This window comes from Phodopus roborovskii, unplaced genomic scaffold (genome assembly GCF_943737965.1).
Source record: "Phodopus roborovskii unplaced genomic scaffold, PHOROB, whole genome shotgun sequence".
NCBI lineage: Eukaryota > Metazoa > Chordata > Mammalia > Rodentia > Cricetidae > Phodopus > Phodopus roborovskii.
The window spans coordinates 87,960-112,689 of record NW_026126102.1 but is presented as its reverse complement, the minus strand read 5'-3'; the positions used below and the strand labels follow the sequence as shown (position 1 = coordinate 112,689).

At 37.0% G+C, this 24,730-nt stretch overlaps 1 protein-coding gene across 9 annotated transcripts in view; it reads right to left on the bottom strand.

Annotated features, from left to right (window-relative positions):
- Atrx (ATRX chromatin remodeler) overlaps window positions 1–24,730 on the bottom strand; it is a 150,973-nt gene that overhangs the window by 87,016 nt on the left and 39,227 nt on the right. For 4 of the 9 annotated variants that reach the window (XM_051179455.1, XM_051179454.1, XM_051179456.1 and 1 more), the window contains 6 exons: window positions 19,264–19,376; window positions 11,118–11,173; window positions 10,215–10,267; window positions 9,178–9,302; window positions 6,258–6,371; window positions 1,595–1,704 (listed from right to left, as the gene is read on the bottom strand). In XM_051179455.1, the coding sequence (XP_051035412.1) occupies window positions 1,595–1,704; window positions 6,258–6,371; window positions 9,178–9,302; window positions 10,215–10,267; window positions 11,118–11,173; window positions 19,264–19,279 (474 nt within the window). In that variant the 5' untranslated portion in view covers window positions 19,280–19,376. Of the gene's footprint in view, window positions 1–1,594; window positions 1,705–6,257; window positions 6,372–9,177; window positions 9,303–10,214; window positions 10,268–11,117; window positions 11,174–19,263; window positions 19,377–22,196; window positions 22,332–24,730 lie in introns of those variants that run through there. The other 5 variants (XM_051179457.1, XM_051179452.1, XM_051179453.1 and 2 more) reach the window with 5 other exon arrangements.

The window sequence follows — 24,730 nt, the reverse complement described above, 5'->3', positions numbered from 1 at the left end:
ACAGAGAAATCCTATCTCAAAAGACAAAACGAAACAAAATTGTTGAATAGTCAACATATACAGTTACTGTGTTGTATCTTTAAATCTCAAAAATATCACTCAGCAATAGTGGAGTTCACCTTTAATCCGGGCAGACGCAGAGGCAGAGGCAGGCAATCTCTGAGTTTGAGGCCAGCCTGATACTCAGAACGAGTTCCAGGACAAACAGGTCTACAAAAAGAAACCCTGTCTTGGAAAAAAAACACAAAACAAAATACAAAAAACAAAAAACAAAAATCAAAAAAACCTACAATAAATAAATAAATAAATAAATAAATAAATATATATATAAATAAATAAGTCTCGAAATATCTACCATGCAAGGTAGGAGATAACATGATGGAGAAGTCTAAGGTTCATTAACAGGTAAATAATATCCAATATCTAATGTAATTGTCTAAGAAGCAAGGTAATTATTCAAATTCAAGTCTGATTAACCTAATCCCTTTCCAATGGCACTGGGAAAGGGACATTTTCTCTGTTATTAGTGAAATAGTCACTGCTCAACAGACAGACCCAATAGAAAACTGGAAAACAGCAATCAGGTAAAGGAAAGAGAGCAAATTTCGAACCCAGGGATAAAAGATTTGGCTGTCAGAACTTCAAACCTAACAACAGGTACTCTGGATAGGCCTCTGGGTGAAATGAATTCTAGTAAAGAAGGGGAAATATTGTAAGGTACAAAATTAAACTTAGTAGAGTTGTGGAGATCAGAATCTATCAAAAATTAATGCCACAAAAGATCTAGCATACCAAGGAAAAAATGGCCTGAATTTCAAAGGGGACTTTTTTTTTTTTTTTTTTTTTCTTCTTTTGGAGACAGGGTCTCAACTGTGGATCCAGAGAGATCTACCTTCCTCTGTCTCCGAAATACTGGGATTAAGGTGTGCATCAGCACTCTCGGCTAAAGGTAGTTAGCTTTTTATTGGGAAATAAGCTAACACAAAATAACTCTTAATTCAATATAAGCTAGAGATCCTGCAACCTCGGTATTGTAGATATTTGGAATTAAATCCAGGGTGTTTGGCCAGGTATGATAACGCTCACCTTTAATCCCACAATACAGGAGACAAAGGCAGGTCAGTCTCTGTGAGTTCCAGGATAGCCAGGGCTACACAGAGAAACCAATCTTGTTCTCCCCCCCCCGCAAAAAAAAAAATAAATAAATTGGGGTGTGTTTCTTTCCTAGTCATATTAAAATTTATGTTTGACATGGACATTTAGAGAAATAGGTTATGCAAGATAGAAAGTTATAAACCACACATATGCACAGGTTTTGGAAGACATTTAGCTCTCCTTCATCTCCCAACTTCTGAATACCATGCCACCCATCTAGAACACGCTAAACTAATCCCATTTAACCAATCTAATTCTTAACTCAGATTTTAAGTGTCATGTATCTCCCAAGTTCTAATGACACAAGCTTCCAGTATGTGCCACGATCACAGCATCTCTCACGTCAGGGCCATTTTCAGGATATTCCTCTATACATCTGGGTTTCTCACACCCGGGAGCCCCCCAAAGAGCAAAGCCTTATCACCAAATCTTTACATACCTTACAAATAAGGACTTTCAGTGAAGGGTGTCTATAAATGGAATCTTTTTGAAAATGATTGACCTGTTGTCCACAAGCTGTACAGCTCACAATCCCATGAAGTCCATCTTCTAGGAGGAAAGAGTGATCATTACTCACATATTTACATTCAAAGAAGAAAAAGATTTGCCTTAGCCAGAATTTTACAACCTTTTTATTAGAGATAATGTATCTCATAATCCTTGGGAAAATGACATTTTGGAAACAGGTTAAAAAGGTTAATTTTACTGACCTGTTAAAAGATCATAACACGTGGCAGATTCTGAGACATAAATATTAACTACATTCACCATACAGATGTGAAACCCACTTATTACAAGTTGATATAACCTAAAGAGATACTATAAAGAAATCCTTAAAATTAAGTTAAAAGCTCTTTGTTTTTTGAGACAGGTTCTTGCTATGTAGCCCTGACTGGTCTTATACGTGAAATGTAGCCCATGTTGGTTTCGAATTCACAGCAACCCTCCTGTATCAGCCTCCCCAATGCTGGGATTACAGGAACATACCACCACACACACAGATTCACACTTATGCACTTGCTAATTCCATGCCAACAAATTCAGTATCAGTTCTTAGAGAATGAAGAAGTAAATGGCAATGGTGGAACAGATTCTTTTTCAATTCTACAGTTAAGTTAGACATGCCATAAATGTTTGGCTTCTTAAATACAATTATTTACACAGATCCTACCAATATGGTACATAAAAACTGGGTAATTTATGCTGTTACCAATTCCCAAAGTTTACTTCAACACTACTAATCACCAATTACCTTCCTTTCCTACTAGATGGCCTGTTCCTTGTCAGTCACGTCTATTATTGGCAGATATGACATCATGGCAAATGCAAATAAGACATCTTCTCAGCAAGCATAATGTCTGAGAGATGGGCTCCACTTTATATTTACTGCATGAGAACAAGACAATGACAACTTACTCAAGAAAAAATAAGCAGAAAACCTCACCTGCCTCGTTCTTTCTTTTAAATTTTCTATTATTATTTATGTGTACGAGAGTATGCCTGCACTACATCTGTTACTCTCAGAGGGCAAAAAGAGGGAATCAATCACTTGGAACTGGAGTTAAAGATGGTTGTGAACCACTTGGATATTGGGAATTAAACCCAGGTCCTCTGGAGGAGCAGCCAGTGCTCTTAACCACTGAGCCATCTCTCCAGCTACTCATACTTTACTCTTAATCCCTAGCTATGTCAAGGGAGTTCTTCTCATTCTGAGAATATCAAATCATTGGAGGAATCTTAAGAAAACAACAACACAGTCACAGATCTGGAATCCCAGCCACTTTGGGAGGCTGAGACAGGAGGACCACCTGAGCCTAGAAGTTTAAGTCTAACCTGAGCTACATAGTGATACCCTGTCTCAAGAAAGAAAGGAGGAAAGAAGGAAGGGAAGATACAAAGAGAGAAACAGAGACAGACAACAGAAAGCAATTCCTACCTCTAAACACTATAAGACCATGTTTTACAAATGATCCTGGTATGCAATGAAGACCTTGATCCAAATTACATATTAAGATAATCCTTCAAAGTAAATCAGTGCAAATGTGTATTCAAAAATTAAAAGGAGACAGCTGGTGGGGTGTGACTGAATCTACCCCTAAATAAAACAAAACACCGTGAATATTTCTCACCATGTAATTCTTTATTTTGTATTTTTGTTAGCTTTAAGGTCCAAGGCACCATGGACCTAAATATTAGTGTATCTTTATTTGTACGTGTTTTAAAAAATTTAAGTATAAGGACACAATCACACTTTTTCATAAAAGAGAATCTGAAAGCTTGCTATATATGCTGTTACACAAGAAATCAGTGTCCTATGTCAATGTTTTTCATCTTAGATATATTTGTAGTCTGTTATATTTTTAAAAGAAAAAACATATAATGACTTGTTCAGGTTAAATAATGGTTTAAGGTAAACAAGACAAATGAAAGGTACAGTTTGAATATTCATCTAATGTTAAATTCTATTCAATGAACATCCATGTGCTTTTGTTTATAGAGTACACATGATTTCTTTTTAACTTGGTGACCCTTTGGAGATTTTTCTTCTACCATGGGCAAAAGAAATCATAGATAAGGATAGACACTACTACTTGTTTGGAAAATAGAGGGCAGTCCATTATACTACTACAACACTGTATAGAGCAATGAAACTAAACCCATGCATTTACTGCCATGGATAAATTTCAAAAATCAACACTCCCAAAGCATATAAAGAAAATAGTATTTTTATACTTTTTCAAAATGAAAAATGGTTTTGACTCACATACTAATATAGATAACCATGCACATACATGCACATGCATAAAACTTTAAGATAATCATTACCTGTGGGGTAGGAAGAAGGGAAAATGGATGAGAGTAGGACTGAATCAATATTTTATTTAAGTGAGATCTGAAGCAAATATGGTAAAATGTTGAAATGTTATTTTACTTATCTACTTGTTTCTGTACATGTAGGTTTCAATTTTTGATTTTTAGTTATGAAGTATCTTAAAGATTGTAACTGTGTAAATGGAAAAGAGGCATTTTCATTTATTAGCTCAATATATTTTCGTGTTTTTAAGGAGAATAAAATTATTTTTCCATGTAGAAAAATTATGTAATTTAAGTTTTAAACAATTTAACTGGGCAAAATATATCAAAGCAGGCTAAGATAGTTTAAGTTTCTTGAATGTACTTTTGCTTTGTTATTGTGAATAATTTTGTTCCAAATAAAGATTATTTTATATATAAAGTACACATTTCTCACAGTGTTCTAAATTCAAGTTCCATTTTAGAACTACTCTACTAAAATGTATGAATACTAACTACATCCATCCTTTCTCTCAAACCACTGGTTTCTTCTCACACTGACATATTAGTAGCCCTAAAATTATATTTCATTTAAGATTCCTGACAGCTTAGACATGCAAATCAGAGATGAAAATAAACAAGACAATTTAGGCACTACCATATTACTACAAACATACATAGCCCCTTAAGCATTTTATAAATATTCTTACAAAGAACATCCAACAATATTCCAGCAACACGTCTGCTAAAGCCAAGCAACAGCAGCATTAACAAGATGGCACTAGGAATTCCCTCCCAAGCAACTGTGGCTTCTCCTTTTATTGTCTTCAAGGTGTATCTACTGACTGCTCTAGAGCCTCTTCCTAAAAGACAGCACCCAGACATTTGTCTTAATACAATGCTGTACATAGTCATTTGATTTCATTATGGGACCCACATCAACAGAAAGACACTGTTACTGGTCCTTACCATTACTTTTTTATGTGACGATTAAGATTTAAGAATAGTCCCTTAGCTTTGCTGACCTATGTTGTTAAAAGGGAAGCTTTCTTACTATGAATTTGAAAACTTTAAGAAATTATTTTTATGCTCAAAGAGGTTGAACACCCTCTTGTGAACAAAAACCTAAAGAACAGTCTCTTGATTTTTCACCTGCATCCTAACAAATTATTTAAGTACAGAAAATAAAGGTACTAGTTTTATCAAGATAATCATCATACCATTAAAATAAAAGGAAAAATTTAAGAACCTCGGTATAGTTTCATAATTATGTATTGTAAACAATGCTAAATGGACAATTGTGTAACACTGCCACTTGGAAATTTACTGTCGTGTTCTACTTTTGAGATGCACTCCTCTCATAGTTACAGATTCTGACTGCTGTTCTGCCCAAAAAGTATATATAGGCACAATTTAAAAATCACATGCACACAAAAAGTGGGACACAAACGCAACTGTAATAGATTTCTGAGTAAATTCTCCTGATGCTCTCTTTCTACAGATGGCTAGATAATCTGGCCGTGTATATGAGGGAAGACACAGAGTGAGGCAATTGACAGATGGAAGGAGGCTGATTAGCTCTAGCTCCCATCTCTTCTACTTATTGTTGCAATGCAACTGTAGTGTCCATGAAGAACAAACCAAAACACAATGTTGACCTCATCCAGAAATTTCAGCTTGTCATGAATGAAGGGACTGGCATTTAAAAAAAAAAAAAAAAAAAAAAAAAAAAAAGGATTTATTTATTTAATATTATACAGTGTTCTGTCTGAATGTATGCCTTCATGCCAGAAGAGGGCACTAGATCTTATTACAGATAGCTGTGAGCCATCCATGTGGTTGCTGGAAATTGAACTCAGGACCTCTGGAAGAACCGCCGCCAGTGCTCTTAACCTCTGAGCCATGTATCCAGCCCCGGACTGTGCTCTACAGTTGTACACAGCATTGCTCTGAGTATGTATGAAATTACATGGAGGCCACAGGCAAATTCTTTGCACAACCTTTAAATTGCTCCCAATGAAGAGGACACTCACACTATTCTGGCATGTAAATATTCTAGAACCAGCATATAGAGAGGAAATGCTATGCTTCTTGCAACAACTTATTAGCCACTGAAGGCAAAGGTGTTTTTGAAAAATAGACTTTAACCTTTTTGCTTCAGAGCGCAAACAGAAACAGAAGTTATTTTTAAGTAGTGCTTTTAATAAACAATGGGCAGAAAAGTGGAGGTATTTTTAGTAAGCATATCAGATTTTCCAATATGGTCATAGACAGCAATTTAAACTCTTTTCATTTTCACTTGTATTTACCTCCGCGTTTTTTGAGATTTTCAGTTTTCATTTTACTTCTGCTTCTAAATTCAGGCCCTTTAAAATCATCTTTGTCTTCATTCAGCACTGGCTCTGGTTGTACAATCACTGTACCTAGAATGATTTCATTTAAAAAACCAATTACACATATTAAATGTGCAAGTGAAGTGCAAGACTTCAGTTCAGATAAAGCCAACATTGCTGGTACATAGTCTGTTTCTGTCAAGCTTTTAGTACGTGTATAAGGACCACAGGGTAGTAGTAAAAGGGCCAGATATCAACAATCAAATTACTTGTTGCAGTTTAGAGATAATAAAAACAGAAGGGGGGAGTATTATGAACTAAAAGAAATGTGTCAATCAAATAGAAAGCCTCAGCCCAGCTCACAATGTTTGTAGTGCCTATCACAAAAGCTATTATGAAATGAACATTCATGCCAAGGCCACTATAAAGTCTAAAGTAATTGGCAAATGGGGGAAGACATCCTATTTTTCTTACAGTCCAAATTAGAAAAAAAAAAATACTAAGATTTTAAAGAGTACTTTCACATTGCTTTGGTGGGAGGAGCCTGGGAGGGGGGTAGGACATGAAGTTCAGTCTACTACTGCTGTACCTAGGCTACACAATTTCCCCAACAGGACATCAAAACTTCCCTAGCTTCCAAAGTTCTTCAAGAGCTGTAAACTGAAGTCTGCTTTAAGACATTTAAGTGAAAATAGTCTACCAATAAACCATAGAATAAGATCATCTACCTACTGGTGTCTACTAAAATGTTTTGGAAGGATTTATCCTGCCATAAACTCTAAAACTTCCAAACTGAGAAAAGAGAAAATAAAATGAGCATCATAAAAGGATCTAATTTGCAATGTTTACTTACATTACTGGGCTTAGTACTAAAGTGGCCATTATTGGCAACAATTAAAAGTCAAAGCAGGAGATCATCAGAGTTTCCTCTGAAACACAGGAATATGTAACTCAGCAAGCAAATTTTGGCAAATTATTAGTAGCTAACTAGTAAATTAATATTTTAGTCTGGGAGGCATGCATTAAAAAAAAAGGCTGGGAAAGCACAGAGACTTGAAGAATTTACAGACTGTGGTAAATTTATGCTCACATCCCCCATGTTAGTTGTAAATAACAATCATTTCATGTATACACTTTCAGGGAAGAGCTTTCAAGATTTAAAAATAATTAAAGTGTTCCTTCCTGAAGATTTTTCTAAATAGAAGCAAAGCGGTGGTAGAAAAGAGTACCAAGTAACACTGGATTAAAATAGGCCTGGGCTGAAATCTGTGCTTCTCAATCTAATGTAGAGAAAAATCTCTGAGCTCTGAATTTAATCCTAAACTTCTAACAGCATAGAAGCAATAGCTACTATATAGCACATTGTTTAGAACAATGGTTCTCATGGGTCCTGACCCCTTGGTTGGGGGGGTTGAACAACTCTTTCAAGGGTAGGTCTCCCAAGACCATCAGAAAACAGACATTTACATTATGACTCTTTTTTAACAGTAGCAAAATTAGTTTTAAAGTAGCAACAAAAGTAATTTTATGGTTGGGAGCATGAGGAACTTTAGTAAACAGCTGTAGCATTAGGAAGGTTAAGAACTACTAGTTTAGAGTACTAACTGAGGTAAATTCACTGACTATGCATATTCAATATAGTACTGTAACAATAACAATAGCCATCCAGATGTAAGCTTATGAAACAGTTCTTGTTTAAAAATAAAATTAAGTTTCTCTCAGGTTGGTAACATCATATACCAACTTCCAACTACAGTACCATTAAAAGAAAGATTTGAATACCTAGTTCTTACACTGAAGCACTCCCAGTGACACTCAACAAGAAATCAAAAGTGAGCAAAAGTGAGCAACTGCTATTAGGACCCAAACTCCCACATTAGTTGTTTCTACTGACAGCCACCAAAACAACTATGTAAAATTACTAGATAAGTTACAAAAACCAAGTAAATGATAGTCACCATCAATTTCTTCTTCTACCTTTCTTCTTTCCATCATTTTATTTTATTCATTTTTCATTTTATATTTCCTAATTATCCTAACTTACCCTAGTTAAGTGAAACCCAAACTTTCATACTCACATTCAACAACTTCCATAATTGAAAAAAGTCATAAGCATAAATATAAACAGAATCAGATTTAGTAAATACTGCTATAAAACATCTGCTAAGAAACTAGAATATATTATTGAACATAGGAAAACAAAATTCTAAAAATTGACAATTTGAATCACCATTAAAATCACCAAGACCTTTATCATTTCCTAATCATCTAATTACACAGCTCCCAGGATTGAACAATGAAGAGTCCAAGATCTCCATTTGGCCGTTTTACTCTCCAATCTAATCAATGTTTCACAAGTAGGACTACGACAGTCTAAAGGTCTGTGACAAAGCTTCTTTAAAGGATAACTTCAAGAAATATACCTAAATCTATTGAATAGTGAACATGTTTAGGGAATGCTGGAATGCAGTATAAGACAGCGATGCTTGCCTATCATGCAAAAGGCGCTGGGAATAAAGCTCAGCACTGCATAAAAATAAACCCAGTAAGACTGAAGTAGACTATAAAATGCTTTCTGTTTTCAGAAATAGCCACTAAATTTTAAATAAGCAATAACACTGACATTTATTAAGTCAAAACTGAGTATCTTAAACCTCTAAACCTACTTCCATATTCAAATGAAATTTGGAAACTTTGTCATACCCTTATTACAAAAACCCAAAGGAAAAGAAAAATGTTTCATTTTGTTCTTTTCAAAACTAACTGAATTATCCCACATTTTCAATCTAAATAAGCATGTTTTCACTTCCAAATTAATAGATTTCCAGACCACTACCAATGGTCATTTTAAAATATATTTCATCCTAACTTCATGTGAAAAATTAATACACAGTACCTTTTGGCAAGCTTTGCATAGTAATATCATTTTCTGAATTCTCATTAGCAGCTTTTTCATTTACATTCTCATCCATGGGTTTTTCATCATCAGATTCTACATATTTTGTCACAATTGAAGGTTTCCTATAAAGAAGTAAAGGTAATAGGATTACGGGTATTTTGGTAAATTTGAACAACATACCAAGACCATAACTAACAGCTTTAGATATAATAGTGGCTACAAAGCAAGGATGCCATCAGAGGCACTGGTGGAAACAAGCATCCCTTTATCATATCACTAAAGATTGTCACTGAACACAAACATATTGTGGTAACAAGTGGATTTTTAAAGAAATAATTATACATTACTACTTTGGAGAATAAATCAATAATAAGTAAACTATATTTAATAAGAGACAGTTCTATTAAATAAAGAATGAATGGCAACACCAAGTAATACCAAACAGAAAATTTTTAGGAAGGGCTGTCCACCCACAGGTCTTAGGTATAACTGGAAATAATTCCTGTCCTTGTGGATAGTTTGACAATTCAAATGAAAAAAGACACCTTAACACTCTTTGAACTTCTTATGATGTGCAAGTATAATGTCTTTTCCCCATCCTAAACAACATCATATAACTCTTAAAAACCCATGTTGTTATAAAAGAAATTCAACATTTCTCTTCTTTGTAAAGGATTATGCATTAAAAGGGTCACTAACGTAACTCATTCTCTAAAATTTCCTTTCAACTGAAACTGAACAACAGATCTAATGGAATTTATTGCATTAGAGGACTCATCTCTAAGCATTTTGATTTGTATAAAATGGGTTATTTAAAAAAACAATGGTACTTGAAGTAAATTCAGAAAAAGAACATTGTATTTTTAGAAACTGTAACTCAAACAACCAAAAAAACAAAGGAGGGGGGAAGAAGAGGAGAGGGAGGGGAAGGGAAGAAAAAGAGAAAGGAGGGAGGGAAGGAGGAAGAGGAGGAGAGGAGGAAGGAAGCATGGAAGCAAGCAAGGAAACATTTACTCCTTTCACCATGAACCCACCTCTTTGACCTTGAAGATCCTGAAGACTTGAATTTTTCTGAGGAGCTAGTTCCCTAAACACGAGGAGGAAAACACAAAGGTGAGTAAAACTCTCCCAGTAACAACATCTCCACAATCAATCATCTCCCTGTAGGAAGATCTTTCTTACATTAATATAACAAAGTATTATTTTGTATTCCCAAAAATCTTTCAAGGAACTTTAGAAACACAATCTGAGGTTGGGAATGTACCTCACTTAAGCTGCAAAGTCCTAGGTTCAGACCAACAGTCCCCATCCCAACGCGTGCGCGCATACACACACACACACACACACACACACACACACACACACCATTAATTCTCATTACTATGAGGTTTTCTTGACTGAAGATTAAATTAGTCTCTTTAAGGTGGTAAAGGTATTAGATATTTAACCAAAGACCCCCTAGCATGTGTTCTTCTGTTTATTAAGATTTGTTTTCTTCTTTGAAAATTTCATATATTTAATAAAATATACCTCACAGCGACTGTGGTCACCTGTACAAGATCAAGCCAGCAAGTCACTGATAGGGGAGTGGATCCTGAGGTACCACCACCTTTAGCAAGTGTTCAAACACTGAATTACAACTTAGTTCTTCCATTTTCTGTTTACTGCTGTCCAGTGGTTTTATTTTGAGACAGGGTCTCACTATGTAGCCCTTGCATTTAATAACCTTTTCTGACCTTAAAGTAAACTGCTAAAGTGAACTTCATGATAAAAATGGACACTTTAACAAACTCAACAATAATCAAACTGAAGTATCACAATAATAAGTACATACAACAGTGGCCTGAAATGTTAGTATATATTAAAACTGAAAGCACTAAAGACTAATAATCTAATTTATTATTAATAATCTTTAAAATGTTTCAAATTCTACTTACCTCTTCCTTGTTATTTTCCATCATATCAGAGTTAATTACAGAACCACTGCTTTTATCTTTAAAAAAAAAATAAAAGAATATTACCATCTCTTCCATGTATTATCCAACAACACCAAAAGTGGCACATGCCAGTAATCCAAGCACTCAGGAGGCAGAGGGATCAACACAAATTTGAGGCCAAATGGTTTACATAGCCACAGTTACATAGGAAGATCCTGTTTCCCCCCCCCAAAAAAAACAGTTTAGCAAAACACAAATAGCAGAATGCTAACTAATACCTACAATCTCCCAAGCACATTTTGAAGCTATGAAACAGTGATATTGGTTTTTTTTTTTTTTTAAACTTTTTGGGTTTTCGAGATAGCATTTCTCTATGTAGCCTGGCTGTCCTGGAACTCACTATGTAGAGCAGACTGGCTTCAAATTATAGATCCACCTGCCTCTGCCTAACAAGTTGTATTTCATTTCATTATAGAATATTGGTGATGGGCTGGAGAGATGGCTCAGCTCGATAGAACATTCACTGTTCTTATATAAGAGGATCCAGGTGTGACTCCCAGCACCCATGTCAACTAACAACCATCCATAGCTACAGTTCCAGGTGATCTAATACCCATGGGCAATGAGCAGGCAAGTGGTACACACCCATATACGACAAAACACTCATACACATAAATTAAATACTGTTCATCAGGCAATGGTGGCATGAACCTTTAACCCCAGCATTTGGGAGGCAGATACAGGCAGATCTCTGTGAGTTTGAGGACAGCAGGGACTGCCAAATATAGAAACCCTGTCTTGAAAAAAAACAAAAAATAAAAATCCAAACCAAAAATATTAAATGCTGGAGACATAAGAGTAATTTAAAACAAAAGCAAACAGAAGAAAAGAATACAGATTAATGAAAACACAAATAGAAAAGAAACTAAGAATTGTTTAAAGAATAAAATAAACGTTAGGCTAGACTATCAAGAACTAAAAGAGAGGATTATTATTGCCAACCTTAACTAAAGACTATAGAAGAATTATATGAACCATACACCAAAACATGTAGAGAAATTTAACAGATAAACAAACTAATGAAATAGGCTCCTAAAAAATTAAGACAATGTGGAAGAGATTTAGTCATCAAAAATGGCCCAAAACTGGGAATCCAGCATAGGCCTGAACCAGGCCCTCTGAACATGGGTCTCAATTAGAAGGCCTCAGCAGTCTAAGGGACCTCTGACAGTGGAACCAGGATGGATACCTGATACACAAAAGAAATTTGGGAGCACATTCCCCATGGAGGGATACTCCCTTAACCTAGAGGCAGGAGGGAGGACCTAGTCCCTGCTCCAAATGGCTTAACAGATTTAGATGACCCCTCCTGGAAGGCATCACCCTACATGTGGAGTGTGGGGGGGGGGGGGGTTGGGGGAATCGGTGGGGGACATGGGAGGATAGGAGGGACAGGGAACTGGGATTGATAAGTAAAATAAGATTGTTTCTAATTTAAATAAAAACTTATATATACATATTAAAAAACAAAATCCACATGTTTTAAGCAGCAATTTTAACAAACATGCAAAAATTATGTTAATGCTTGCAAATTTCTCTAATCATGGGAGAGGATACTTCTCAACTAATTTTATGAGGCCATTATTGCCCTGATATCAAATCAAAATAAAAATATCACAAAAGAGGAAACTACAGGATTATTATTATTACTTATGAGTAGTGATGTAAATTCAACAAAATACAAGAAAACTGCATATAAGAAGACAAACTACAGAGCTGGGGATGTGACTCAATGGGTGGGCAAGGTAAAGTATTTGACCAGCAGGAACACAGACCTTCCCCAGTACCCAATAAACCAGACATGGTGGCATATGTCTGCAGGTCCAGCACTGAAAAGGATAAGGTAAGGGAATGGTGTGTTAACACAAACCTTTAGTAACAGCACTTAAGAGACAGAGGAAAGGGGATCTCTGTTTAATTCCAGGTCAGCCTGGTCTGCATAAGACAGTCTTAAGTAGAATGTCCCAAAGGATCTATAATAATGGGAAAAGAATTACCAGAACGAACTAATTTTGACAAGCTCACAGCATACAAAAATTCAACACAGAAATGTCAAATGAGTTCCTAAACATTTCAAGACAAGATTGCCACATGTAAACTAAGCAGAGGCTGTCATACTTGAGTAGAGACTAAAACTGGAGGTTCAAACACAGCCAGATAGATGCCCCACCTTACCATCTGGGGGAGGGGTTGGCTCAGCAGTTACACACATTTGTTGCTTTTCGAGAGGACCTGGGTTTGATTCCCAACACCCACATGGTGGTTTCACAACATTCTGTGTCCCCAGTCCCAGAAGATCTATCTGATAGGTCTCTTCTAACCTCCATGGGACCAGGCATGGCATGCAAGTGGTGCACATATATACATGCACACAAAACATTCACATTTTTTTTTAAAAAAAAATTAAGCCTAATTTAAAATTTTTAAACCCTTATATATTTAGGTCAAAAATATAATATTAGTCCTCTGATAACAGAAAAGAATGAGGCTAAGAATGTCTACAGCTATCTTATTAATTAAAATTTCCTATTCTTTGTTGTTGTTTTTTTGTTTTGGTTTTTTTTTGGGGGGGGTTGTTTGTTTTGTTTTTTTGTTTTTTGTTTTTTTAAAGAGACTCCCTGTGCAGCCATCTTCTTTCCTCAGTCAGGCACAGTCACACACATCTGTAATTTCAACACATGGAAAATGAAGACAGGTTCAGGGTCATCCTCCACTACACAGAAATTTCAAGCCTGGGCTATAAGAGACACATTCTCAAAAATGTAATAAATAAATAAGCAAGCAAACAAATAAATAAGAACTTCCTGCCTCCCAAAAGCTTTTGTCTTCATCATTCACCACTCCTGGCTGGCTATCCTCTGCCTCAGCCACCCCCACCCCCCACCCCCACCCCCCACCCCCCACCCCACCCCCCACCCGGCTCCCAGACTGGGTCTTGAATCTGGGGCAAGCACTCAACCCCTATGATATACTGACAACCTAACATTCTTTTTCTTTACATGAAAACTGTCAAATTTTATAGTTGTCTCTTGAAGAAAAAAATATGATGACCAAGTTGTTCTGTATAATTTTTAATATTTACTGCAGGGTGAATAATTACTGTTAATCTAACATCAGATTCACCACCACTAGTGTACTGTCAAATACTATTTTGCTGTTTGTATATTAAATTCTTCAACTGCAGAATTTCACATTGGTTTCCTTCTTAGTGTTTTTCTCTTGTACTTCCTTATCTGTCCATTCTTCATAAGTACACCTGCCTTTTGATATTTGAACATAGTTACAATACTTGTCTACTCATTTCAGCATATAAGTTTCTAGTGATCCCCTTTCCTCTCATGAATGAGGGACATTTCTCCTTTGGGTCTATCTAGTATCTTAAATTGGTGAAACAGTCAAGACCCTTCTGTTATGTTCCTGAAAAGAGGTGCTAACTGTGTGGCTAAAAACTGTTAACTCACCTGAAATCAAAACCTAACTCTTACAAAGAAGACTGCAGAGTTTGGTTCTGTCCTTTCACATTACTGACAATCCAGGATACACTTAGGCAATTCAGTCAGAAGATTATATGGGTAAGTCTATCTCCCCCCCCCCCCGCCCCCCGCTGGAGGATTTTATTTCCTGCAAAAATCTGAGCTCTCATTTGATAACTTTAACCAAGATGAGATCTCCTAGCTCACTTTCTAACTACTTACCATCTTCAAGTTTTTCCTTGACACTGCATCCAATTAGACCACCAATTTTTACTCAAGTCTTAACAGCTACAGAAAGCTAACTGGAACCTTTCCTGAGGCAAAGAGACTTTACCAAATGGGTATTTTGGCCAGTGTCATTTCGTAGGCTTTGACTTTCCTTCCACTAGTGACAATATGTATCTAACTCCTTACTTGTGCTGCCCATAGGACATATAATATTGAATACTTGTGAACAATATGATTAGTTCAACTAAAGCCACACTCTGTCACTAGAAGTAGACTCTTAATGTGCCCAACTCAAGCAATTAATTAACACAAGACTGGCAATAAAGTTCATTCTAAAAACAAGGAATTAGCTGGGTACTGTAGTTAGTCTGTGAAATAGAGACCCCGCCTGTCTCCAAACAACATCAATTAAATGAATAGTTGAGGGGGCTGGAGAGATGGCTCACAAGTTAAGAGCACTGGCTGCTCCTCCAAAAGTCCCTAGTTCAATTCCCAGCAACCACATGGTGGCTCACAACCCTCCATAATGAGAGCTGGTACACTTTCCTGGTATAAAGTCATACATGCAGATAGAACAATCCTATACATAAAATAAAAATAAATAAGAGTTGAGTGTGATGGTTCATGCCTATAATCCCAGCATTTAGGAAACTGAAGCAAAATACTGCTTACCACTTCAAAACCAGCCTGGACCACGGGAGAACTTGTCTGAATAAAAATCCAGAGGAGTGCTACATGGATTTAATCCCAGGACTCAGTAGGTAGAGTGAAACATTAATTTAATTAATATTAATCAATAAAAACCAGGAGTCAGATATCAAGGTAAAAACCTGGAAGACCAAAGAACCAGGAGCAGCTGCCAGTTGCTTCTTACCTGTCTCCTTCCTCCATCCAAAAAGCTGAGATCCTGTCTCCATACCCCTACCCAATACTGGGATTAAAAGTGTGAGCCACTACTGCCCAGCTTCTATGGTTAACTAGTAGCTCATATGTCTCTAGAAAAATGAAACCTTTTTGCATACTACAATATAAAGCATATTAGAGGTATACCATACAATCCTACAGAGCAAGCAGTAACAGAGCTCTAAAAGATATACTACATAAACAGAAAGGGGTAACAAAGATCCCCAGAAATTGGTTGCATAATGTTTTGTCAACCTTGAATTTTCTAAATGCTAATGAGAAAGCAACAACAGCTGCAGAGACACATTGGATAATAGAAAAAAGCTACTGAATCAATTCAGCCTATATACCTTTTAAAGATGTATTGACCTCAGAGTGGAAACCAGGACATTGGTTACATTGGGGAAAGGTTTTGCTTTTAATTCCACAGGAGAAGGAAAACTATAGATACTATTGATAAAGATTAGATAGATTTGAACAAGGGAGACCTCTTGAATAGAAGAGGTGATAGTTCATCAAACAGCATGGTTGTTCAATCTAAACTAACTTTAAAACTAACAAATATAACTTGCCAAAAAAGAAACTCCCCAAGTTAGGGGAAGGGTTTGGTTTTTACCTTTTCAAGAGACTAGCTCCACCCTCTAATTCCAGTTGAGCTTTATTAGTCAGAACACAAATAAAATATGACACAACAGTAGAGGCAGGGTTATTACATACCCCGAGTTCTAAGCCAGTCTGGTCTATATAATGGGTTCAAGGCGAGAGAGAGTTACATGGTGAGAGCCTGTCTTTTAAAAATCTACCTGTTCAAAAGAACAAGAAAATCAACAAGCAAAAGAGTAAGAGATTCAAGGAACGAGAGAGGCACCATGTGCTGTGCTAGACCTGCCAAAAGAAGGGGCTCCATGAAAGGAAATGCAGACAAGTGAAAGGAGAGTAAAGAAAATGCCCTGGCCAATAGGAAGTGAAACCAGGGAGTCTCATCTTTATGACCACAGCGAACTGAATTCTGCCAAAACCTTCCAGGAATTTGGGAACACAGTCTTCCACAGAGCTACCTTATATGTGCTACTGACATCGTGACTTTGCCATGTTACTTAATGAGGCCCTGTCTCATAAAAACATATAAAAAATGTGAGGGTGGATGGAGGGTGGCGCACACCTTTCCCGGAGGCAGAAGCAGATGGATTTCTGTGAGTTTGATGCCAGCCAACCTCAGTCTACAGAGCTAGTTCCAGGACAGGCAAGGCTATACAAAGAAACCCTATCTCGAAAAATCGTGGGGGGAGTGGGGTTGTGCTTTAAAACATTTGATAAGGACTAGCTATAGTTTTCCTTTTAAGGAATGTGTTTGTGGTTGAGGATAGGGTTGGTGGGTGGGTGCATATGCCACAGAACACATATACATGAAGGTCAGAGGGGCAACTCTGTGGAACTGGCTCTCTCCCTCCAACTTTATGTGACTCCCAGGGATCCCAGGGATCAAACTTGGTTATCAGGCTTTGACAGCAATAGCTTTCATTCATTTAGCAATCTGGCTGGCCCTAGCATAAGTTTTCTTGTGTCTCTGGGAATCCTATCAGAACCTCTTGGATCTGTGGTTTGATATTATATGATTTTAGAAAAGGTATATCCAGTGACTTATGAAAATCTAACTTCACATATAGTTGAGCTTCATACTATGATCTTGTGATTTTCTGTATGTATGTACATGAATATGTTTTGTGTTGTGCTTGCTATATGTAGTAATCTAAACCACTAATCATAATAGGATATAGGTTATTTTCTTAATTTTATGTACATTGGTAGTTTTGCCTGCATCCATGTCTGTGTGAGGGTGTCACTGGAGCTAGAGTTATAGGCATTGGTGAGCTGCCATGTGGGTGCTGGGAATTGAACCTGAATCCTTTGCAAGAGCAGCAGCACTGCTCCCAAATGTTGAGCCATCCCCCAGCCCTAGATATAGGCTATTTTTAAATGAGGTTAGTGTGGTAATCTCAGCATTCAAGAAGCTTAGGCGGGATGATCACAAGTTCAAAGACAGCCCAGGATGTATAACAACATCCTATCTCAAAAGCATTTATTAAAAAGAGTAAAGAAAACAAATATCAACTTGTTTTATAAAAATATATTCACCAAATCCACTTAGGAGTATCATTGTTGTTGTTGTTGTTTTATTAAAAACATGAGTCTGACTATAGTCCAGCTGGACTGAAACTGTGTAATACGTGGAATATTAGTTTCAGATGTGTTACATTCATTTATGCTGTGGAATATTTGTTTAATGATGCAAAGATGTGTTGCATTCTTTTAAGTTATAGTTCTTTAACTCTGTGAAGCTATACCTGTCTAAAACACCTGACTAATCTAATAAACAGCTGAACCACAGCTGGGCAGGAGAAAGGGTAGGTGGGCTGGCAGGCAGAAAGAATAAATAGAAGCAGAAATCTAGGAAGAGAGGATCAAGGAGCAGGATAAGTAGGAGGACTTTAAGAGTCAACCACCCAGCCATACACAAGCCACAGAATAAGTAAAGAAAGGTATATAGAAAGGTAAAAGCTCAGTGGCAAAAGATAGATGGGATAATTTGAGAAAAGTTGGCTAGAAATAAGACAAGAGAAGACTGGGCATAAGTAAGAATAAGCCTCCATGAGAGTATTTATTTGAAGGTTGATTGGTGTGCCCCCAAGAGAGAAAAAAGAGTAAAAAGAACCAAATACACTGTAATTCATACTGACCTTGAACTCAGACCCATACTCCTGTCACAGCCTACTTGTCAGACACCATTCTAAATTTCATTGAGCAATATTATTAAACATAATTCAAATTCTAATATACCAGTAAACTATGAAATGAAGTATCCCCATACTTCATTAGTACAGTTGTAGAGCACTTGCCTAGCATGCTTAATGCTGAGCTCCACTACCTGTAACCTACACTGCTCACATCCCCCTAATACTTATCTATTCATCACCTCCTCTGCCAGAAACTTTCATTATATACAAAACAGAATTAAGTGTTTCACACTAAGCATCATCAGTTCACAAATGTATACTTTTCCTTTCCAAAATTAAAATCTTATAGCAGATACTAGCAAACACACCCAATAAGAACATCTATAAACTTGTAAATCAAATTTTCTACAAATGAAAAAGCTACTCCATACAAAACTAAATAAATGACGGACTGGAGAAATGACTCAGCAATTAAGAATGCTCACTGCCCTTGCAGAGGACTCAGATTCGGTTCCCAGCACCCTCCTCAAGTGGCTCACAACCACCTCTAACTCCGATTATAGGGAATCTGGAATTACAGAGGAATCCAGGCCTCTGTAGACACCTGCATACATAAGGTGCACATAAACAAACTCATGCAACCTCACACACATCACACAAATACATAAAAATAGGAGGAAATAGTTAAAACAAATGAATAGAAATAAATGAAAAGGGACTACATACACCAACATTTTTTCAACTTACCTGTGCTTTGGTTCATTACAACTTGTGGAGAAGAACACGTTTCCTCAGATTCTTCTGATGAATGTGCTAGGAAGTCATGAAGCTTCTGCACCAATGTATTCAACTTGCTTTCACTATCAAAACAAAAATTTACCAATGTCCTTACAATAAACATAAATCTCCAACAAAATGTGAGGTTTATCCTATAGTCTTATGAGAATATATATGCTCAAAGTCAAAATTAAGGCAAAGAATTTTATTTTGCTGAGGGTATAAAAATATAAAACAGCCAGGTGGTGGTGGGTAGCACATGCCTTTAATCCAAGCACTCAGGAGGCAGAGACAGGTGGATGTCTGTAGGACAGCCTTATCTACAAAGTGATTTCTAGGGCAGCCAGGGCAACACAGAAAAACCCTGTCTTGACAACAAACAAACAAAAAGAAAAAACAACAACACAACTACCCATACTACCAGAGACAAGCTAAAAGAAATATCACTTAAGGAAAACACTGATACTATTCACTAAACAGTTCCAAATACTGAAATCTTTTGATGTGCTGAATATGGTATACTTAATATGAATATGGTACATTATAATAGAAGTTACATTTTAAAATAATTTAACACAAAATAAAGCTTATCACAAGGTGCTGGAAATGGAGAACGGCATCAAAAATATTTACCTTGCATGCACAAGGCCTCAAGTTTAATTCACAGTACTTCCAAAAATAGCAAAGAACAAAAGGCTATCACCTATTTTTTATAGGAAAAACAAACTTATAAACACAATTGAATTTCAAAAGAAAAACTGGGGTGATAAAAGTCAAAATGTCATTCATGTTTAAATTTTATGCACCTTTTGCTGAGCATAATGCACAACTTTGATCCTAGCACTCAGAAGGCAGGGGCAGAAGAATCTCTGAGTTTGAGGCCAGAATGGCCTATAAAGAAAGTTCCAAGATAGCAAGAACTACACTGAGAAATCCTGTCTCAAAACCAAACAAACTTTTATTTTACAATGCCTAGCTGGCCCTTGTATCATTAATAATGTCAATAAATAATTACTTTCTCATGCATAGGCTATATCTGTAAGGGCCTTTGAAACCAAAACATTGGTATATCACCTTTTCAAGAAAGCTTAAACACATCAACATGCAAAATATGCAACACTTTTCTTCCTTTATACAAGAAAATCGGTAATTTATCAAGTATATTTACTTATTGTCTTGACTGTCTCATTAATTCTTAATTATTATATCTTCTCCTTGGCAACAGAGTAGTTGTATAATAGATTGATGCTAAGATGAAAAACAGTACAGAACAGGACTTGAAAGAATGAAAACTTTTAAGAAACCAGTAACAGAATCATCATTTACAGCATAAACTGTTAACTATTTAATGACTGAATACAGTTGCTTTACATGGGGGCAAACACCCTTAATCCTAGCACTCCAGAGACAGGCAGATTGCCTGGTCTATAGGGCAAGTTCCAGGACATAGAGAAAAACTACCTTGAACAAACAAGCAAACAAACAATAGAAATAAAATAAACTGATAAGGAGTTCAAAGCTTAAATGCAGAAGATAAACATTTAATCATTTCTTTTAAAAAATGAAGATTGTCAAGGCTGGAAAGATGATTCAACAATGGAAACCACTTGGGCAGTCATGAGGACCAGTGTCTATATCCCAGCACCCATATTAATAAGCAACTGCAGCCCCAAGAGCCAGAATCAGAAAGATTGATGTGGTTTGTTAATGTCTGGCTTAGAAAACACAAGCTCCAGGTTCAGAGGAGTCTTGCCTCGAAGGAATAGAAAAAGACATCAATAATCCCTTCTGGCCTCTGTGTGCACACAGCATGAGCACCAAAGACAAATAAATATACATTCACAATACACAAACAAATCTTTTAAAAGGAATATTTTAAAAGCTTAAAAGCAAGACAGAAAATAAACAAATCCTGACTTCAAACTTCAAAACAATTTTGTCAAAGGATACCATCAAGAAAACAGAAAGACTAAAAGCAGAAATTAATAAAATGAGGGGGCTGAAGAAATGGCTTACACTGATTTTTTAAGGACCAAAGGTCAGTTCTTAATACCCACATTAGACAGCAATGCTGCCTCTAAATCCCACACTCATGTGTACAAACAAACAAATACATACATACACATTAAAAGTGGGCTAGAGGAACAATTCAGTCTTTAAGGTCACTGGTTGTTCTTGCAGAGCTGCTGGATTCAATTCCCAACATTCCCATTATAACCATCAATAACTCCAATTTCAGTAAATCTAATAGCCTCTCTTCTGGCTTCTATAGGCACTATGCAAGCATGGATTCATGCATGCATGCATGCATACACAGACACATTCTCTCTCATACATATAAAATAAAACTGTAAACAAGTGAATACCCTTTTTTAAAAAAAGAAATATAATGGAGACTAAAATAATCAGGAAACAGAGTTTGGGGGAAAGGGGTGTACTCAGCTTGTAGAATACTTGACTAGCACACACAAACTTGATCCCCAGCAACAGATAAACTAGGACTGGTGACAAGTGCCCATAATCCCATTCCTCTGGAGCTAGAGGCAAGAACATCAGAAATTTAAGATCATCCTTAGCTGCATAGCAAGTATGAGAGGCAAGTCTAGAATACTAATACCCTGACTAAAAAAAATTAATGGAAACAATAATAAAAAGTTGGGGCTAGAACTCAACCTTTGATCTATAATCTGTCCTGCCTATGGGAAGGGTGGGGTGATATGAGGATGGTGCTGAGATTATAGGAGTGGCCAACCAATGACTGGTTCAGCGTTAGACCCATATAACGAGAGTGAGCCCACCCCTGACACTGCCTGAAGTTCCAGGACCCACAGGCTAAATGGCCCAGAGACCTAGGATAGAACCAAACACAAATGGGGGAAGAGAATATGTCAGTGTAATAATGCCTAATGATATTCTGCTATACTCATAGTTTGGTGCCTTGCCCAACTGTCATCAGAGATGTTTCCATCCAGTAACTGATGGGAGCAGATGTAGAGACAAACAACAACCAAGCATTGGGGCGAGCTTAGGGAATCCTGCTGAAGAAAAGGAGGAAGGATTATATGAAACAAGGAGGTCAAAGAAATCACAAGGGATCCCACATTAACAACTAACCTGGGCTCAAAGGAGCCCACAGAGTCTGAGCCAACAGCTAAGGAGCCTATAAGGGACCAACTAGGCCCTCTACATATGTGTGACAGTTATTGTAGCTTGGTCTACTTGTGGGACTCCTAGCAGTAGGAGCAGGTACTGTCTCTAACACTTTGCCTGGCTTTTGGGAACCTAGTCCTCACACTGGGTTGCCTTGCCCAGCCTTAATACAAGGGGAGGAGCTTAGCCCTACCTCAACTTGATAAACCATGCTTTGTTGATATCCATGGAAGTCCTGGCTCTTTCTGAACAGAAACAGAGGAGGAGTGGACTGGGAGGGAGGGACAGAGAGGAGACGGGGAGAAAATAGGAGAAGGGAGAGGAAGCTGCAGTTGTGATATAAAAGAAATCAATAAATTTAATTAATAAAAAATGAGATCAGGCAGTGGTGGCGCATGCCTTTAATCCTAGCATTTGAGAGGCAGAAGCAGGCAGATCTGTGAGTTTGAGGCCAGCGAGTACCAGGATGGCCTCCAAAGCTACACAGAGAAACCATGTGTAGAAAAACAAAACAGGACAAAAAACAACCTAGAAAAAAAAATGTTAAAGTTAGATAAATGGCTGGCTCAATGGTAAAGAGCATTAGCTGTTCTTCTAGAGGACCTAGGTTCAATCCTCCAGTTCCAAGGGATCCTACATCTTCTTTCTGGCCTCCCCAGACACCAGGCACATATGTGATACACAAACATATACACAGACAAAATGTGCATATTTTTTTCCTGCATATGTCTATGCACAGGTGTGCCTGGTACTCACAGAGGTCAGAAGAGGACATTGGATTCCCTGGAACTGAAGTTGCATATAGTTGTGAGCTACCATGTGGGGTAATGGAACCCAGATCCTCTACAAGCCATCAGTGCTATAACCATGAACCATCTCTCCAGCCCCAGAAAGATAGCTCAACAGGTAAACATGTTTACCACCAAGCCTGAGGACCTGAGAACCATCCCCAGATGGATCCTAAAAGTTAGCTCCGACCTCCACATCTGATCTATGGTGCACACACATAAATAAGCAAACAAGTAAGAAAATGTAAAAATAGGTTGAGAAGCTAAGGAAATGGCTCATGGTTAAAAGCACCCACATCAGACAGCCTGTAGCTCCAGCTCCAGGGAATCTGGCACCCTAATCTGGTTTCCTTGGGTACTGACACACATGTGGCATACATTCTCACAGACATGTAAATAAATCTTTAAAATTATTTGAAAACTGGCAAATATCTTTAATATAAAGTTCTCCAAAGAAAACATACAGATGACAATGCAAATCAAAACCACACAAGAAACTAGAAAGGCGGTGGTGGCAAGCACGTTTAATCCCAGCATTCAGGAGGCAAAGTCATGTGGATCTCTGTGAGTTCAAGAACAGAGAGAGCTACATAGAGAAAACCTGTCATGAAAAAAACAAAAATAACAACAAAATAATCAAACAGACCATCTGATACTCAATAAAACTGATAAAATAACTTTTAAAACAAAAAAAAATATGGCAAGGTGACAGAAAATTAGATTCCATATGCATGGCCTGTATATAAAACTGGAGATGTAGTTCAGTTGGTAAAATGCTTGCCTAGAATGTATAAGGTCCTGATTTGGATCCTGAGCACCACCCAATTTGGGCAAAGTGGCACACACTTTTAATTCCAGCACTGGAGAGGTACAGGTGAGAGGATCAGGAGTTCAAGGCACCCCTGTTAAATAAGGAGCTCAAGGCCAGCGTAGGCCTTGAGACCACAACTCAAAACACAAAAAGGAATGCAAAATGCTACATACTAATCCATAAAAAGCTATAAGCAATTGTTCATAGAAACATGATTCACAATTTAAAAAAAAGAAATTACCCAAATATATATACATCAGCAGATAAATGAATAAATAAAATGTGATATCATCAATGGAATATTACACTATTCCAATGTAATATTAATACTAATGTATGTTAAACAGGGATGACCCTTAACAGTTAAAGAAGACACAACACACTACAAGACTGAATTTCTCACTGGGCGTTCATTGGTGGTACACGCCTTTAGTGTCAGGACTCAGGAGGCAGAGGCAGGCAGAGTTCAAGGCCAGCCTAGTCTACAGAGCAAGTTCCAGGACAGACTCCAAAGCAATACAGAGAAACCCTGTCTCAAAAAACCAAACAAGTATTCTCTATTTATATATCCAAAATGGGCATATCCACAGAGCACAAGTAAATTACCAATTGCTAGGAGATGGAGAAAGGGAGAATTAGAAGATATAGTGAATCCATTTTATGATGATAAAAAATATGTTAGAGACTA